The sequence below is a fragment of the Notolepis coatsorum genome (genome assembly GCF_963971535.1).
Source record: "Notolepis coatsorum genome assembly, chromosome: 5".
Lineage (NCBI taxonomy): Eukaryota > Metazoa > Chordata > Actinopteri > Aulopiformes > Paralepididae > Notolepis > Notolepis coatsorum.
The window spans coordinates 16235378-16255207 of NC_140169.1; the positions used below are offsets into that span (position 1 = coordinate 16235378).

A 19830-nucleotide genomic window follows, 5' to 3' on the forward strand; every position below is an offset into this window, starting at 1 on the left:
ACGTCAGACGTACTTCGAGATACTTCCGTACTTTCCGCCAATCAGCGCATTGCCCTGTCACAGGAGTAATAATCCTGTGGCAGGGCGGAAGTTCCAATCTGGACCGTCGCCTGATCACGGTGCTCGACAGTCGACACGTTGAGTCTGAAATATTGAACAGTGCGATTGGTCTGGCCTGATTGATTAGACACCGGACATGTTTCAAAACAGCCTCACTCATTTACAAATGTTCCTTATTTCTGTTCTATTGGATGTTCTGTCAGTAATCTTCTAGTGAGTGCTTTAAATATCTAGGGATTTGGTTTGACAAAAGGCTTACGTGGGCAACCCATATAGGAAAAGTTGTTGCTAAGTGTAAGAAAGTATTAAATATTGTAAGGTGCCTGAGGGGTAGGGAGTGGGGAGCAGGTAGGGGTTCTTTGAAAGCTGTGTATATAGGGTTAGTAAGGTCTGCTTTAGATTATGGCTGCATCGTGTATCAGTCTGCATCGAAAACGTTATTAAAGAAGTTAGATATAATACAGTATCAGGCGTTAAGGCTGTGCTGTGGTGCGATCAGAACAACCCCAGTATCTGCATTGCAAGTGGAAATGAATGAAGCTCCTTTGGAGTTCAGACGGAAGCAGATAGCGTTAACGTATTGGGCAAATTTAAAGGGCCATAAGGAGAGTCACCCCACTCAAAAGGTATTATTAGAGTGTCAGGAAAAAGAAAAGAAAGAGTTTAAGAGTTTTGGGTGGACAATAGGGAATGACAGTAGGGAGATAGGGATAGGGGAGATGGAGATAAGCCCGACGGTACCATTGTCTGATGTTCCACCATGGCTGTTTGAGGAGGTGCAGGTAGATTTTCATTTATTGGAAAGAAGGAGGGAAAGAGGTGAGGAAGTGTTGGATAGGTATGAAGTTAGTAGGTATATAGAAAGTAAGTATGGAGAGCAGATTAAAGTATACACGGATGCATCAAAAACAATCAGTGGCAAGGTGGGGGTTGCATTTATAAGCACAGAAGTAGATATCATGGAAAAGGAGAGGGTGAGTGATAAATTGTCGGTATACACGGGTGAGTTAATGGCTATTTTGTTAGCTATTAATTGGGTGGAAACAATTAAACCAAGCAAGGTATTAATAGCGTCAGATTCAAGTAGCGCATTAGTAAGTATAAAGAACATAGAGTCAGAATCAAGGCAGGACATTATTTTAGAAATAGCGCAGGCGATGTTTAGGGTAAGGAGGGTAGGCGCAGATGTGTGTTTCATATGGGTGCCAGTGTGACGGATCATACTGGTCTGCGTTGTGTTTGATGTTAAATGAGAATGTCCCGAGGGGGAGTCGAACAGGGGGCTCCCGCGTCCGCGGGCGACGACACAGGCCGCTGCACTAAGAGGTGAATTCACTCCTAACTACCGTACCTATGCATCTGTTAACCCTGTTATGGGGAAGTGAGTTTAATTTACCAGCCCGCACTGCCACAGTCACTCGTCAACACACCTGTTTCCGTGACTGTGGACATAGCCACGGGCTTCCCCGTTACACCAGCACATATAGGGGTGGAGGGGAATGAACTGGCGGATACATTTGCTAAGGAAGCAGCTAGTAGAGTAGAAGTAAGTAGGGAAGTGAGGTACAGCAAGGCAGAAGTTAAGAGTGTAGTTAAGTATGAAATGAAAAAGAAGTGGCAGGAGGAGTGGGATAGAGGAAGTAAAGGTAGGCCGTTTTATAATATCCAGAGGGCAGTAGGGAAGATGAGAAGTGGGGGTAGGAGTACAAGGGAAGAAGTGATTGTATCAAGAATGAGATTAGGGCACACAGGGCTAAATAGTACACTTAGGTTAATGGGCAAGCATGAGATGGGTAGGTGTGAGTATTGCGGTAGGCAGGAAACAGTGGAGCATGTGTTAGTGGAGTGTAGTAAGTATAGGGAAGAGAGACAGATCCTAAAAGAAAGGTTAGAGAGAGACCACATCAAGCTGGAGGTAAGAGAAGTGTTGCGACTGAGTTCAGGGAATGTGGGGTATAGGGCAATTTTTAATTTTCTAAATAGTACAGGTTTGAGTGGTAGGATATAGAGTAGTGTAGAATAGGGATTGGCATGTGCATAATCCATCTAGCTCTAAAATCAATTTCAGTAGGTGGCGGTAATGCACCAACACGTTAGTGCCAACCGCCAATAAACATTAGAAGAAGAAGAAGAAGAAGAATCTTCTAGTGTATGATTGTTGATTAGGCATAGCCTACCGTTTGAACGAGATTACACCAGTGGCTAAGTTTGTGTTTTAAAACATTTGTTACCGAGTCTGCGTCACAACAACAACACAGCGTTATGGATCATAGTGAAGTTGTAGTTACTGTGCGCCTGGTGAGGTCTTTTGAGCACAGAAACTTCAAACCAGTTGTATTTCGTGGCGTGAATCTAGATCAGACGGCACATGAATTCATTCAACATGTGAAAGACGGTGAGTGCAATGCAATTGAATGCGCTGTTGTGATACTCATACAGTAACTGCAAATCTTAATCCTTGGCAAAAAAAATTACATTGCTATGCTAACACAGTAAATAATATTATATTGTGTTCTCCAGATGTTGCAACAAGGGCAGGTCTTCCACCTCCTTTCAGGAAGTTTGGTTACGGTAAGTTTATGTCTGAAATCTAAACCCAGTTAGTGGTCCAGATAGCCCCAGGCTTGCAAACCGCAGTCACAGGGCTATGGTCCAGACAACCCCAGCTTTCATTAATCGGTCGGTTTGGTCTTATTCATCTAAGACTTTGCTAGTTGATTTTTTTTTTTTTTTTTTTTATGTTTGCTTTTCTAAACCGAATTACTGAATGACTGATCATCTCTGGTAAACACTACATTTAAAGAGGTCATTCATTCTCCAACACAAATGTACAGATTGTCGATTAAAGGTGCTATAGGTGCTAAAGGTGCCCTGCTGGTCTCTGACAGGGACAAGTTGCAGGTTGAAAAAGCCCTCAGCTCTCAACTCGGCAGAATCTGCACCTGGCTCGCTGATAACAGACTATCATTACATTACACCTGGGTAAAACTGAGTCCATTCTCTTTATGATCAAATAGCAAACTCAGCAAGGCCAACGGCTTCTCAGTTACAGTGGGTGACAATATTGTGACACGGAAAGATTAAATTACCTACCTGGGTTCCATCCTAGAGGCAAATCTTTCCTGTGACAAAATGGCAACCAATGTAATAAAAAAAAGTCAACCAACGAACAAAATTCTTGTACAGGATCTCCTCTCTGGTAAACAAGAATACCTTGAAGACTAACGGGAGCACTCATTCAACGGTTCTACGACTATGCTTGCACCTCATGGTACCAAAGCACCTCAAAGGCCCTAAAAACAAGGCTACAAACATCACAAAACAAACTGGTCAGACTACTGTTTGGCCTCTACTCCCTTATGGACTCCCTAGAGTAGACGACAGAGTACAGCAGCTTGCAATGGGCCTGGTCTACAAGATACAGTACTACACCACTTAGAATAGATACCCATGTACATGTCGAAATACTTCCCAAAGGTCAGTGAATTCCACGACCACAACACCAGAGGGAGTTCCACAAATCATGTTCAACCCAGATTTGGCTCAAACAAGGGACTAAACACGTTTTGCAATTATGCCACAATAATGTGGAACGCCCTACCCACAGCCTTAAAGGAATGTGAATCCCTACCCTCCTTCAAAACCGCTCTCAAAGAGCACCTACGGGTGGCTGCAATTAGAAACTGGCCCCCACCCAACCCTCTCCAATTTACAGTGTCTTCCCCTCCGGATGTATATTTTTTTATGATCTTTTTTTCTTAAACAGTACTGTATATTTGTATGTCATAAATGTCTTTATTAATTGGAAATGGAGGGCCCTTATGTAAACAAGACGAAAGTCTTTTTCTGGTCTGCATCCTCTTAGCAGTTGTTTGTATTGAGCTGTACTGTATTGTACCCATTCTGCAATCTGTTAATAAAGTTTTCAATCAATCAATCAATCAATAGATTAGAACATTCAGCCACTAGATGTCACTAGAGTCACTTATCCAACCAGGTGCAGGGGGGGGGGGGGGGGATAGGAAGTAGGGAGGGGATTCATGCATGCAACATGTAAACAACTTTTTTTTGTATTATTATAAATTAATCTATATTCTTTTGGGGGGGGGGGAAGCTATATTTTTTATTCTGCACCTTTCTAAAAGCTCTGTGGATTGTGTTACTCTACATAAAACAGTATGTATAGTATGACAGCCCTATATTAGGCTTATTTTTGGGGAATTTGCCACTGTCCATTTTACCAGCAGAAGTGGGCATACAACTTCCCCTGCCTGCATGTGATCTTGATTACACCGCTGGTTGAAATAAATGTAATTTGTTTCACATTGTGTTTTCAGACACTATGAAGATCATCCACCAAGCACATGGAGCCAAGGTAGCATTCTAAATGTGTTTTCATTTGAAAAGTATTATAATTTACATATTAACATATCTATTTAAAATGTTTAACTGCAGTGTATATGATCATAGTTACCTCTTGTTTTTTTATCAGGGGAAAACAATCTCAAATGTATCATGAAGTAGTTTCAGCCATTGTCATAGTAAACCAGTTATGTGTATATAGCTTAGAAAAACCATCCAAATAAGAGTATGCCTAGTTATACAGTCTGACGCTGAGATGAAACTTCCATTGCTTGTATGTTTATGGAGTCCAAGGCTGGCACAAAACCAAACTCTACTGTTGCCATACAAGTGGAGCTATATAATGCACTCTTCATGTTGCAGACTAATGAGTTGGTGATGAGTTTAGAGGATGATGAGAAGCTCATTCTGCCAGACGGACTGACCCTGAAGGCTGCTGGCGTTGGTAAGAGGTTGCCTTTTCATCTCTGTTGAGAAATTATATTTATATCTACAAAAGATCACTTACTGTAACAATTTAAAGGGGTGGTTCGGATTTAGTTTTACATGAAGTGGTATGAAATGCTTGCAAGTAAACGACGCATAGCCATTAGCTGACTTACTGAGTCTCGTGGTCAGAGTTCTGGCTGTATTTTGAGCTAGCCGGGTAGCTTTAGACAGGCAGTTCACAGGGACTGATAACAGAAATATTTTAAGCCACACCACAATGATTGATTGATTGATTTTATTTGACATAATAAAATACAATACACGGGTGCATACAGTATAAAAATACATCAGGATAGCGCAAGAAAGTCCTTAGACTTATTTCCATTGCGGTCCCAAGATGAGGCAGGCAGAGCAAAAGAGGGACATGCACAGTATGCTACTCCTCCTACTTGACAACAAAAAACAACAATGTACAAACAAAGTTTTAACCATCCACAACAGAATTACAACAGTCATTTTGTATTTCCCATGCTTGATTCTTCTCTCAGACCGATGTAATATCTTGTAACTACTTTGTTACTTGAAGAACACCAGTGTATTAGTACATACTCTGGCTACGAGGATCTCGTTGGCTAGTTCCAAGATATTGTGACCAAACATCAGAAATACATGACTATTCTGTTATGGATGGTTGAAACTTTAATTTGTATGTTGTGGTGTATCTTGAAGTATTTCTGTGACTGGTGTGCTGTGTGTCTGAAGCCTCAGGCATTAAAGCGTTCCGTCTTGGGACGGATATCCGTCCATTTGATTTGGAGATTCCGTCATTTGATTTGGAGTCGTGACGGATTTTAACCTGAGCCAATCAGAGGCGTCAAATATCCTTTTTTCCCCTACCGCGGCCGCACCAAACAGTCATTTGCGAGCAATCGGCAAATTCTCAGGCAAATGCAACCAACCAGAAGGCGAGATTGTTCTGAGTTTACAGCCCTTTCACCCGCCTCCGCTGTGCTCAGCACCAATGGGAAGCGCCCATTTTGAGACTCTCTAGCGTCTAGCTCTACTCGCGAGTAAACTTGACTCATCAACACCATGCGGCAACTTTTTACGAGACCGTAAGTTCATTTGACTTATTCTAGTCTAAAGAAACATATATATTACTATTGCTATTGATAAATCTAGGTAACGTGAATGCCACAAAACGAATGCCTTTTGTTAATCAGAACGTTATTTACGCGACAAGCAGTGTGTTGTTGTTGTTGTTGTTGTTGGTGGTGTTTCGTGTGTGTGCTTGCGCCGCTCGCTTTCTGATAAATGTATGAATGTTGATAAATCTAGATAACGTTAATGCCACAAAACGAATGACTTTGTTAATCAGAACGTTATTTGCGGTATCAATTGTTTTTAAGCTCAATAAACGTCTTTCTCCCATTTGTCCGGGAGATCTCTGGGTAACAGTACTGTATATTTGCATATCATATATGTCACAAATGTAACATTACTATATACCTGTATGTCACTATGAATTGAAAACGGGGGACCCTGATGTAAACAAGACGAACGTCTTTCTCTGGTCTGCATCCCCTTAACAATTGTGTGTATTGAGCTGTACTGTATTGTACCCATTCTGCAATCTGTTAAATATTGATTGATTGTTATTAACAGATTGCAGAATGGGTACAGTACAGCTCAATACACACAATTGTTAAGGGGATGCAGACCAGAGAAAGACTTTCGTCTTGTTTACATCAGGGTCCCCCATTTTCAGTTCATCATAACATATATGACACACATGACATACAGATAGACAATACTGCTACATCTATACATTTATGACATACCAGATTTACAAATACAGTAGCCTATTGTTTGTTTGTGATACAAAAATAGTCTAAAAAGAGTATATACATTTGACGAAGAAACTGTACATTGGAGGTGGTTGGGTGGGATGGGGGGGGGGTTGTAACTATACATTGGATTATCGACAAAACCTTACTTGGTCCCAAGAAGAGGGTCTCGTGTATTAAATAAAGTTTTCATTCATTCATTCACTCTGGATCTTGTAAATCCAGTAGCAATACACACAATTGTTAAGGGGATGTAGACCAGAGAAAGGCGTTTGTCTTGTTTACATCATCAGGGTCCCCCATTTTCAATTCATAGTGACATTTATGACATACACAACATACACATGACATCATGACATTTATGACATAGGGACATACATGCCTTACAGGTATATAGTAATAGTACTGTTACATTTGTCACATATACGATATGCAAATATACAGTACTGTTACCCAGAGATCCTAACAGTAAATATATACATATGATGAGGAGGAGACTGTACATTAGGAGGGGGTGAGTGAGTGGGTGGTAAATAAATATATACAAACGGTGGGGAGGAGACTGTCCATTGTTGTTGTGGCATAATTGCTAAACGTGTTTAGTCCCTTGTTTGTATGATAACAAGCCATTTAGTTCATGGTTCAAAGTGGGGAGGGGTGCTAGCTCGCCATCAATCAGAAGCTAGCCACAAGACTTGCATTCACGCTCTCCAGCACACAACAGTAGGGTCTCTATAGTCACAGTCAGGACAGTAGGCTCGCTCTACAAGTAGGCTCCCTTAAAACGCTAACGCTATTAAAAAAAAAATACAGTAGAGGTTAAAATAAGAATATGACTTGGCCAGAAAAAAAGTTCAGTCAGGAGATTTTTTTTTGCTTTAATCCCTGGTCTGAAGCTCTCCGGCTCCCTCGCAGTGCGGCCAGAACATCAACCTCAGGACGTGGTCAGTCAGCTGATGGTGATGTGTCCATTACGCTACTGGACAGTGTTTCATACCACTTTGTACATTTTTTTATTTAATTATAAAAAAGATATAAAAAAAACTTTAATTACCGGTAGCTAAATGTTGGATTGGTTGGAGCTCTAACTGTGAATGAATTCTAATTTTGACCACAATGTCTTTGTGTTTGTTTTTCTTACAGCTAATGAGACCGAATTGGCCTTCTTCAGGAAAGAAGATTATGGTCTGTTTAAAGCCAAACCCCAAACTCTTTGGTGACCACAGGATATTTAACCATAGGAGAGGTTCTCAAAACCACACAGGTCAAACATGCCAGAAGTGCTGGAAATGGAAAAATAAGTGCCCTCATATTGAAAAGTATGGTATGGGTGGGGTAGGCAACACTTATTTTCAACCATTTTGGTGATATTTGGTGAAATTCTCGTTACAGTCGGCCTACATCCCAACAACTACAAAATAAATATTTATGCTCCGAGAAACAAATCCAATCTCTGTGACTGTCCCGGCTCCTGTAATCAAACATTCCAAATTTGCAGGGTGCCATGAATCTTTAACAACCAATCCGATGTTTATGGCCTGCCAAGTGTCCTTCCCGGGGTTGTATCTGAAAACTACCATCCCTGTTCATTGTCGAAAAGTACATAGCGCATTCCAAACTGCCTGCTGATCAGAGGCTGGGAAATATGTTATTGTTATTATAATATATATATTTTTAAATCCATCTTGAAGCTGCCTCAGCGAGTCTGGAAAACTTTTTTGCACATGGTGGCAGGCTTGAAAAGTGATTCAGAGCATGCTCTATTTCTGCTTGACACGTAAGCTAATTTCTTGCAAATTTCTCAGAAATTGCCTACCCCACCTTTCATTTGTGTACTTGTTTTTAAAAAGAATCCACTGGTATACCCTTTTCTTTTTTTTATGGTGAAAGGGATTATGGCTGTTGATTTTCATTATGTTAAATAAAGTTTAATGTAAGATTCATATTTTATGTAAGGTATATTTTCTAGAACCACAAAGTCTTAAACAGAATCATCTTTATTGCACAAATGCAGCAGGTCACATCATTTTCTCACCAACGTGCATAGATTTAATTTTAGATAGCTGTTTTGAGTTACTTTTACCATTGACTGCAGTACAGTTAAATAGGTCTCAAAGAAAGAAAAAAACACACAATCATTTTGGGGGAATTTGTGATTTGACTTGATCGATGCATTTCATACAACCTTTATTAAATCTTGAGACATTATTGAGGGTGTCCCTCATTTACAATGATGCCAAGCTTAGAAAAACATTAAAACATGTTTTTAAAACATCACAGAAATATGAATATGAAAACTGAATCACTTAAATGTAATCAATTAAAACAGTTGATTAAAAAAGAATCGGCTAAAAGCAGGATAAATCGAATAAACTAAGAATCTGCTAAAAGTTAAAGTGATACACAGTGGTTAGTGATCATGGTTTTGAACCATAGGTTGGAAGATTCTTCCAAGCTCAGAACAAGTTCCAGGAACCTTGAGCACAAGCCAGTTATTGTCCCGCACAACCCTATTAAACACTGAGCTTCTGGTGTGGTACAATACAGAGGGATGGTAAAATACATTGCAGATGAGTTTACATTCTTGTTGTAAACACTACATAAAGATATGTAGAACTGTTATATGATTGTATGAAATAGAAAAAATAAGGCACATAGCTTTTTAGCACCAACAGTGCCTTTGTTTTGGAGTCCAGTGCAGCTGCTCAGCAGTAGAATAACAAAAGGCCCTTCACACTGTCTGTCTGGTGGTTTAAAACAGGGGTTCCCAAACTTTTCAAGCCGCGACCCAAAAAAAACTCACAGACCCCCACTATTATAGGAGGTTACATTTTTTTTTATTTATTATTATTATTTTTTAAATAAATGGAAATGTATGGTTGAAACATGCAAACGTTCAAACGCACACACACTAATAAGCATTGGAGGCTTTTAACCAGGGCCGGACTGGGGAAATCATTCAGGCCAGGAAATATAGTGCGAAATATAGCCCCAGTCAGGCCACTTTTTAAGCAGGGGGTCTGGGGGTCCCCCACCAGGAATTTCTTTGTTACAAAGACTTCATTTCCTGCATTCTGGTGCAGGAGTATGTGTACCCTTTAAATGCCAGTGTTTGTGATGGCATCACAAATTATTGTTAAAAAACAGGCTAGCATATGTATGATTAGCAACAACACAGATCTTTATGGGTTTTCAGTTTTTTTGTAATTGATAAATACAATATTTTATTCAACTTCAGCCCTGATCATAACGCCACATATTCATTTTATAATTCTAACCCTTTAACACTTTGAGCGCCACGCCTGGTTTTCCTTTTTACCGGCTGAATGCCACCATCGGCGCCAATGTTAACGTTAATATCGCCTAATCTATGTTTTAAATTATGGCTATGTGTCTAATCTGCCCATCGCATTATCAAAGACTATTTTCCAGTCAGTGCTGTCAAGGCAGATTGTTTTTTTATCGCGTCGTTTCTGTTTCAGAGCATTTAGAAAAGCCCCCGTTTTGATATAAAAAACAGCTCATTCTGGAGCATTCTATGAAAATCGTCTTTTAGTGGAATATTCCACAACGTTGATATTCGTCTGCCTTTTTATGAATCGTTTTCAAATAAACGCTAGATGATCAATATTATACGTGCATGCAAGCACATTACGGCCGCGCACGGATAATCGCCTCGTTGATTTCCTCTCGGACTTTTACAGTGAAACCGAAAGAAGACATTTCACAAAACAGCCTATATCTTCATCAAACTTACTCTGATTATCCTAACACTGATAACATGGAGTCCTTACCTGACATCAGATGGTATCCAACTGGTATATTCCAATTCCTGATCACCATTCGAAAAAATCGATACGTGTATGGATCCAATGCGATACTGTAGAACTCCATGATCAGCGGGGATCTGAGGTTCCAGAATGAACTGTGGTAACCCCGGCTGGATCAGTGGACTGGAAAATGTGGAGTACCGGATTTTTTTCCCCCACATTTTCATTGAGTCCATTCCAAAATCACTTATGTCATCTGGGAGACGACAGGGGGCGCTTTTTTCAACAGTGATCGCCGGCGCCGCTCGGCTATACTCGGGTAGGCTCGGGTGATGCAATAATTTTTCAGATCGCTAAAATAAAAAAAATCAGAGAAATCTCGTGAGTGGCATTCAACGTCACTATTAAAAACCCGAGATATCTCGTGAGTGGCACTCAAAGTGTTAAATGCCAGTGTGTGTGATGGCATATATTTGCAATATATCAAATGCAAAGTAGATTTTTCTGGGGGGGATTATTACAGGCTAGCATGTGTCAATGATTAGCAGTTTTTTGTAAGGGTCCCGCCTCCACCAATCACATTGTGTTTGTGTGAGAGCAAGAGAGAGAGAGAGAGATAGTTCTCCAACTTGTGTGAGTTGCAGTGATCTCCTGGTTGTTCCCCACCTAGGTTATCTAACTATTGCGCTGGTGCAAATAGAAACACTGGCCTGGCCTGCTTCTAAGTTCAGTGGCCTGACTGCATAAAAAAATAATAATAATAATAAAAAAAAAAAAAAAAAAATTGGGGGCATTTCTTTTTAATCATCTGGCGACCCAGACTTTGGGAACCCCTGGTTTAAAACAACCACCATGTATTTCCCTCTAATGCTGGTAAGAATACTTGTTGTGAGAAACACAACACTGCAACGTCTGCGTAGCACCGGATAAGACGAGTAGCTCGTGATAAGAGCTTTTGCTAAATGCCTAAAAAGTAAACGTAAAGGAATAGGAGCTACATGTCTATTCTTTTCACGGCAGGAGGGTGTTGGATAGTGATCCTGGTCTATGAGGTAAAGACATGTTCTTCAAACAATCCCTTTGTCTTGCATTAATTTAACTTTAATCTAGATAAAGTACAACTTAAAGTGCTATACGTGTTCTTCATTATGTACACAAACATTGATAATTTAACTGGATTGATTTGGTTTTACCCTCATCACTGGCTTGTCGTCATACATCGCTATGGTTCTCAGGTAGACCCCTGACGCTTATCGTCACCTCAGGGGATTGGGGGTCTTGGTGGCGTGGGCTCTCCCAGCCCCTGCGTATGATTGCCAGTCTGAACGCCGGGCAGGGCAATGCCAGTAAGACCCGAACCACCAGCACTATACACGGCAGGATCAGTGCCAGCAGAAATGTTGGTGGTAGATAATAAGCGTACTCCCATGCTTGGAAGGCATAGTCCCAGCCGTAGAAGAGCGTGTGCATGACGGAGAGGGTTAAGGCAGTGTAGCCCAGGCCGGACTTGGAGAGAGAGAGAGAAACGGCTTGTTAGGTACCTCAGACAAAGAACAATATAACAACGTTTTTCAAGTTTTCAGAGGAACCATGTTTTCAAACTATTATCTAAAGATGATACGTTAGTGTGTTGTGTTCATTCAGTCAGTCATAGTTAAAAGACAGTAGAGGTTGATTACGTTCTTGTATCACATTCACACACCCAAGTGATTTTGGATTGACTTTACAACTGCAAATACACAGGCTGTCCAAATCTTTTTTTAATGGTTCTTCAGTGCGAGGGTTCAATTGTGTATGCTGGTGTATGGAATAGCAGGATGATTTAGCAATATGATACAGATACCAATGTTGAATAAAACCATAAAAACTAACATAATACATTATGCTGACACCTAAACATAACTAACTAGGAAGGACTTTGACTGTGATATTATATGATTGATATCACATGTATCGTGTTCTTTTTTTGTGATTGATGCGATTCAGCAGAACTAACATACATTTACCCGGTACTTCAACATGGCTTGTAGACGATGGCTTTCTTTCTACTGAACACAGAGGAAACTGGTGTTGTCTGACTCTGGAGAGGGCTGTAAGCATTTCCCATAACGTTGGCGTGTTCCTAAAGTTTAAGGGATTTACGTAACTAACGAGTCATTCTTAACACTTTGCCGCCCGACCACGTATAAATACGGGTTTCGAATCCATGCGTTGTGGACAGAATCACGTATAAAGCCGTGGCAAGTTGTTATTGCTTTTATTCCATTTTAATAACCGGGTCAAGGTCGCGGATCGGCACTGCATATATTCCCTAGTCTGTGAAATCGAGAACGTGCAATACCGGCCAGATCCTCTTAGGGGCACCATCGCTCCACTGCAGTATGCCCTGTGGGCGAATGGAACATTTTTGTTTTCCTTTCAATGGAGTATTTTAGTACCCGGATCCTGGATCTGCAGCATGTACCGTGGATTACGTTTCGAATCGCAGATTTCACCATGGAATAAGTAAGGGGTAATGTATAGCTACGAGGTCATTGTCGCAAAATAATTGACCGACACAGAGTTTAAAATACCGAGCCGCCTCGGCGAGGTGTTTTAAACATCAGTGAAGGTCAATTATTTTGCGACAATGATCGAGTATAGCTATACATTATCCCGCTTATTACATGGCTAACTTACTAACAATATACCTAATTCATTTTACATCGACTCGCAACAGTAACACTGGTTCTGGCTCCGCTGAGTGCTCGTCGCTCCGCCCCCCAGCAGCTTCCCCGGCAGCCGGCAGTTTGCACTGATGTCAGTGGGCTTGATTGCGAACAGCTGCGCACAGCGGTCATTATTGTGGGCTTGATTGCGAACAGCTGCGCACAGCGGTCATTATTGTCCCACAGCGGTCATTATTGTCTGATAACTGACCTCTGACGCGCGCTATTGACCAATCACAAGCAAGCATTTCGGCGAATGTGAAAACGCCATGTAATAAGGGGATTTATAATCAGCCAATGGACATATCGATCTACCAGATGTTGATCGATAACGGGGAAATGCTCGGGGGTATCCCACCGGCTTATGGTAAGATCTTTTTCACATAAATTACAGCCGGTTCAGAGCTTGCTATGATACGCAACCAGCCGATCGGCGTATGTGGCTAGTTACACGGACACTGTTATTGGTAATCAATAATACTAAACGACGTCCCCCGCCCCCCCCTTTGATGCATACATGCTTTGGGACAGTACCGATGATATGCAGTTTGAGTTATTTCTTTAGCATATGTAAAACGGAAATGCCGTTGAATATAACGTTAGCAGCCATTAGCCCTATAACTAGCCTTCCAGAAAATATACGAGACAAAACCCGCTATAATGCTCATATTCACGGCGCTATAAAATGACAACCCATTGATGCATTTTCTTTTCTTTAAGCCATTTTGAAGGGACGGTTTATGAACTCAATTGAGAATGGACAGATAGCAATACTATAAAGTATAGATTTAGATGTACAAAAAGACACCGGTCTGTTGACAAAAGCTGGTCCTCACCCACTATATTAGACGCATCCCAGCGGTCGCCAATGTGTTAATCATGCTCATTGGGCTAACTGCTAGTGAATCAAATATTAGTGAAATTAAACTATTCCCCACTTTGCTGGGAACCCCCCCAAGGACCCCTGGGCATCCCCAGACCCCACTTTGAGAACCTCTGGTTTATAATACTGCATGCTCCTCGTTACAGTTTCTCACTTGATGGTAGAGACTGAATGAATATGTAACACAGCTGACCTGCACGAAGGTGAATTCTCTCCAGTTGAGGGCATTTCCCACAGAGGGTAGAGAGGTGATGGCCACCAGAGTGAGAACTCCAAGTGCCAGAATGCCACAGGACAGGTAGAGGTCTGACCGCAACACCTTCTGCTCCACCCAGGAGTTCTCAACATCTGCTTTCACCTGAGGATGGAGGGTAGTGGTTGAAACGACATCCTGGGCATAATCAAGGCGGTTGCACAGAGGAGAGGACACAGGCGTTATATCCTGTGAGTAATCGGGGTTTAATAACACATCCACTGATGATGTGTCCCAAGTATGTGCATCAGAAGATGTATGGAAGAACTCAAGTGTTCTGGTACCACCAGTAGGGCTGCAACTAACGATTATTTTGGTAATCGACTAATCTGTCGATTATTTTTTCGATTAGTCGACTAATCTAACGATTATTTTTGTCATTCGATTAGTCGACTAATCTAACGATTATTTTTGTCACACCCTCAATCTCTGCTTCCTGTGGGCATGGCTCCTTCTCCAATGCATGTTTTACCTCACATGCTCAAGTCTGCACACCTGTGAATGTCACCCTGTTGTCCAGTCCCTCTGCCTTAACAGTTAACTTAACATAACATGATGATCCCATAGCAAATTAAAATAATGACTCATGAAACATTTGAATTTGGACTTTCAATCAAAATGTATTTGAACAATACAACAATCACTCATAACAAGATAAATAAATTAAATAATGCAAATGAAAGTGGAAGTGTTTAAATAACTAAAAAAAAATATATAGCAGACTTCTTAGCTTAACATCCCAGGGAACTAATGGGATAACTGGAGATGTTGTTTGCTCCTGACAAGAGTCTCAAAGTCTGGGGTGATGGTAGACAAAGCAACTCTGAGGTCATGCTCAAAATCTGTTCCTCTGCTTTGTCTTCAGCTGGACCAGAGCTGAGAAGCCACTTTCACAAAGATAGGTAGTGCAAAAAAAAACGTTATTTATAAAAAAAAAAAAAAAAGTGTATGACTAATCGACGCAAACATTCTGCGTCGACGAGTTTTTATGATCGACGTCGTCGTGTCGACTAATCGTTGCAGCCCTAACCACCAGTGATAACCAGGAACAGACTGGATGACGACAGCAAATAGAGCGGAGACAGAGGACCGCAGGGAGAGACGGAAACCTGGCAGGGAGGGTTGGCAGCCCAGACCACATCTTCTGGAAGGAAGAACCCAAGGAAGCTACAGAACCCACAGGAGGATACAGTGCATCTGCGGCAAAGGCCTCTGAGAACAGCAGGAGCTTGAGGATCCACCAGGCCAGGATGAGATGCTTGACACAACGCACAGAAGCAACTTCTGGTAAGATGCAAGAGGAGACCCAGGGGCAACCCACAGTGCCCAGAGCCTCCTTGTGTCGCCCACTCCCACTGGCCCGCCGTAATAGTAGTAACGTCAGTAGTAGTAGTAAGTAGTACTAGTAATAGTAGTAGTACTAGTAATAGTAGTAATAATAGTCAGTGTTTCCCACAGGATTTTCAGAGACTATGGGGGGTGAACCTCGGGCCCTCTAGGGGGGTCCGGGAGCATGCCCCCCCGGAACTTGTTTTTTGTGTACATTTTAAAGTTAAATGCATCAATCTGGTGCACTTTGAGAGCAAAATAAAGAGGCCAGATCTATGATGAACTTTGTGCTCAAACCACAAAATCGACTAGACTAGAGCTTCCCAATCCTCTCCTCGAAGCACCCCAGCCGTTCAATGTATTTGTTAAATTCCACCACCAGCACACCTGATTCAACTTAACAAGCCCTTTATTAGTTGAATCAGGTGTGCTGGTGGTGGAATTTAACAAATACATGAAACGGCTGGGGTGCCTCGAGGAGAGGTTTGGGAACCACGGGACTAGAGCATACATTTGAGCCATCAAAGAAATGAAGCAAAAGCGGTTACCTGTGTTGAACTGGTTTATTTTTTAGAAAATAAAAAATATATAGTGTGTTTACAAAGGGTCAGATTAAACCGAATATATATATTTATTGCTTGAGATCCCTTGTATAATATTTGTATATCGTTTGATATCCCTTGTATATTATTTGTATATATACACGGAATATCCCTTTACCTGGGTACAAACCAGAGTAATATTCGCTCTCCTATTGGACAGCGACCCCTAGGCGCCAACGACCAAGCCCCCAACGGCAAGTTCAAAGGCAACTCCAGGCATGTCTCAACATGTCCAGAGTCTGCGCAGTAATACGAGACAGAACTGAGGTTGGCACTAGATAATTCACCTTACGTATAAATACGGCGCAGGTGTAAACGGCAGCAATTCGTTCATTACTAGTAAAGCCTTCACCACGAGACAACGTGCAGTGAAGTGAGCAACTTTGCCTCTAAATAGAGCCTTGAGAACCGCGTGCGAATAGATTGCTAAAGTGTCAGAGTTTAACGCAGTAACGTTGAGTTCGACTTATTATAATGTGAAGTAATAGTCTATCATTTATAGTGTATCGTGCGGCTACAGTTCTTCAGTGACCAGCATTACCACCGGTTCGTCGTGTATATGGCTAGTGCACTTATCCAGGCTGGGCGGCCTAAACTCGTGCCCCCACCCGAGGAGTCCTAGACGGGAACCGTTGGATATGTACACCGGAGAACCTACACCGGCGACTGCAGAACCATTTCTGGTTGGATTATATTGCTTTGGGACCGTGACTGCTGGAGCAGAGAACCGTCGACCCCACTGTCGTTTGGGATCTACCCCCCGTGAGGATCATCACTCGAGCCCGCCTCTAGGAAGAAGCTGGCTAGCTGTCTTCCATGCTGTCGAGCATACTGGATTATAGCTGTTGCTTTGTCTACTGATCAAGGGAGTACATGCACTGGCTCCTGTATCTGGAACCTCGTTATTCCTCGTTGACCCAGACTTTGTACCCGAACATTCCTCTACCCCTGCCGGCCTTACACCCGGAGGGAACCCCCCAGTGTCTCCAGCTGGTACTAGTGTGCCCTATGTAATTGCTATACCACAGGTGGCGTCTGTTTAGACCCATCCTAGTATTCATACTATTCTCATTGACTTACGCTCTTGACTGACTTTACGTGTGTTCTTCGCCATATAAGCGCGAGCCTAATTCTCAATCTGTAACCTAACGTTGCTTAATAATAATAAATAACCCTCCAATAGTACTTTATGTGTCAATGCCGTATTCTTGTGTGGGTGTTCACCATATATATTCATGTACTGTATGGCCAGTAATTAAAGTACATAACTAGTAGTGGTTTAATATATCATACTCTTTAATACAGTCAGGGAATTGTACCCCTCAGTTACATAGTGGATTACTATTACGACTACTACCACTACTACTACTACTACAAATCCAGTTTGGGGGTGGGGTTAGCTGGTTTCCTCGTGGTGGCGAGTTCGCCGGGACCGGGGGAGATGGAGCAGCCCGCAGGGGGTGGCATTCCCGTCGCCGTGCATGGCGGTGTGAGTGGCACGTGGGCTGTTTGTGTTTTCCTTCGATCATGACATGCTTTATCGGGGGGGGGGGGGGGGGGGTCTTGGATGGGGATATGGTGGGGATTGATGTGGGGTGTGGGGTGTTTTGATTGATTGATTGATTGAAAACTTTATTAACAGATTGCAGAATGGGTACAATACAGTACAGCTCAATACACACAATTGTTAAGGGGATGCAGACCAGAGAAAGACTTTTGTCTTGTTTACATCAGGGTCCCCCATTTTCAATTCATCAGGACATATATGACATACATGACATACAGATATACAGTACTGCTACATCTATACAGTTATTACATACCAGATTTGCAAATACAGTACTGTTTGTGATACAAAAAGAGTCCAGAAAAGAGTATATACATTTGACGTAAAAACTGTACATTGGGGGAGGTTGGGTAGGTGGGGTGGGCGGGGGCTGTACATTGGAGGTGGTTCGGTGGGTGGGGGGGGTTGGGCAGGAGGGGTGGGGGGGGAACACTGTACAACTGTACAAGCAAAACTGTACATTGGAATATTGACAACCATACTTGGTCATTTACTGTACATTGGAGGGGGTTGGGTTAGGACATTTACATGGGCCAGTTTCGAATTGCAGTCTCCCGTAGGTGTTCTTTGAAAGTGGGTAGTGATTCACATTCCTTTACAGCTTTGGGTAGGGCGTTCCACATTGATGTGGCATAATTGCGAAACGTGTTTAGTCCCTTGTTTGAGCCGAATCTGGGTTTAACATGATTTGTGGAGCTCCCTCTGGTGTTGTGATCGTGGTATTCACTGACCTTTGGGAAGTATTTTGACATGTACATGGGTACTTTGGTCGTGTAGTGTATCTTGCAGACCAGGCCCATTGCAAGTTGCTGTACTCTGTCGTCTACTCTAAGCCATCCTAGGTTGTCAAAGTGGGCAGGGGTGAGGTGGGTTCTAGGAGTAAGGTCAAGCAGTAGTCTGACCAGTTTGTTTTGAGATGTTTGTAATTTTGTTTGTAGCGCCTTTGAGGTGCTTTGGTACCATGAGGTACAAGCATAGTCGTAGTACCCTTGTATGAGTGCTCCTGCCAGAGTCTTCAGGGTGTTCTTGTTTACCAGTGAGGAGATCCGGTACAAGAATCTAGTTTGTTAGTTGACTTTTTTTTATTACATTGGATGCCATTTTGTCACAGGAAAGATTAGCCTCTAGGATGGAGCCCAGGTAGGTAATTTCATCTTTCCTTGTGACAATATTATTTGTCACCCACTGTAACTGAGAAGCCATCGGTCTTGCTGAGTTTGTTATTCGAACCGAAGAGAATGGACTCTGTTTTACCCATGTGTAATGATAGTTTGTTATCAGCTAGCCATATGCAGATTTTGCCTAGTTCCGAGCTGAGGTTTTTTTCAACCTGTAACTTATTCTTGTCAGAGACCAGCAGGGCTGAGTCGTCTGCGAACAAGAACAAGTTGCAGTCACAAGCTGACAACATGTCATTTGCATAAATTAGGAACAGTAGCGGTCCTAGTATGCTTCCTTGTGGAACACCACAGCTCACTGTGAGGGGGGGGGGGGATAGGGTACCGTTTACCTCCACCATCTGTTCTCTCCCCTCTAGGTAGGATTGCATCCATCTCACTGATAGACTATCAAAACCCATTGCTTTTAGCTTGTCAATCAGAATGGAGTGATTGACAGTGTCGAAGGCTTTTTGTAGGTCCAGCATGACCATGCCGCAGTATTTGCCCGCGTCCACCTCTTGTTTGATGTGGTCGTTCAAATAGAGAAGGCATGTGTCAGTGGAGTGGGATGTTCTGAAGCCAGATTGGAATTCGTAGATTAGATTTTTTTCCGCTAGGTACTTTTCAATCTGTTCGTAGACTATTTTTTCCATGACTTTCGAGATGGAGGTAAGAATAGAAACAGGGCGGTAGTTGCCTGGGTCTAATTTACTGCCCTTTTTGTGCAGAGGGGTCACTCTCGCAATTTTGAAGTCCTTGGGGACGTGTCCCTGTTTTATGGAGAGGTTTATTATGTGTGTGATGACTGGGGTGATGGCGGCTGCTGAGTCTCTGAGGAATTTGGAGGGGGTGTGGTCATG

At 42.2% G+C, this 19830-nt stretch overlaps 2 protein-coding genes across 2 annotated transcripts in view; one reads left to right on the forward strand and one right to left on the reverse strand.

The window, feature by feature from the left end:
* Positions 1–2194: 2194 nt before the first annotated feature.
* cUnh2orf76 (chromosome Un C2orf76 homolog) lies at positions 2195–8641 on the forward strand. The gene is made up of 5 exons (XM_084313758.1): positions 2195–2455; positions 2581–2631; positions 4398–4435; positions 4786–4867; positions 7842–8641. The coding sequence occupies exons 1-5, from the start codon at positions 2323–2325 to the stop codon at positions 7916–7918; spliced, it is 381 nt and encodes a 126-aa protein (XP_084169884.1). The 5' UTR covers positions 2195–2322; the 3' UTR covers positions 7919–8641.
* Positions 8642–11680: 3039 nt separating this feature from the next.
* Positions 11681–19830, reverse strand: part of steap3 (STEAP family member 3, metalloreductase) — a gene marked incomplete at both ends in the record, with an annotated part of 32072 nt that continues 23922 nt past the window's right edge. Inside the window, 3 exons of the mRNA XM_084314023.1 lie at positions 11681–11974; positions 14253–14450; positions 15493–15570. Of these exons, the coding sequence (XP_084170149.1) occupies positions 11681–11974; positions 14253–14450; positions 15493–15570 (570 nt within the window). The remainder of the gene's footprint in view (positions 11975–14252; positions 14451–15492; positions 15571–19830) is intronic.

What these genes read in the sequence shown, in the direction of transcription:
- cUnh2orf76 (XM_084313758.1), top strand. Translation starts at nt 2,323, where the DNA reads ATGGATCATAGTGAAGTTGTAGTTACTGTGCGCCTGGTGAGGTCTTTT. An exon ending in CATTCAACATGTGAAAGACG is followed by an intron (nt 2,456 to 2,580) that starts GTGAGTGCAATG and finishes TGTGTTCTCCAG; the next exon opens with ATGTTGCAACAAGGGCAGGT. An exon ending in CCTGAAGGCTGCTGGCGTTG is followed by an intron (nt 4,868 to 7,841) that starts GTAAGAGGTTGC and finishes TTTTTCTTACAG; the next exon opens with CTAATGAGACCGAATTGGCC.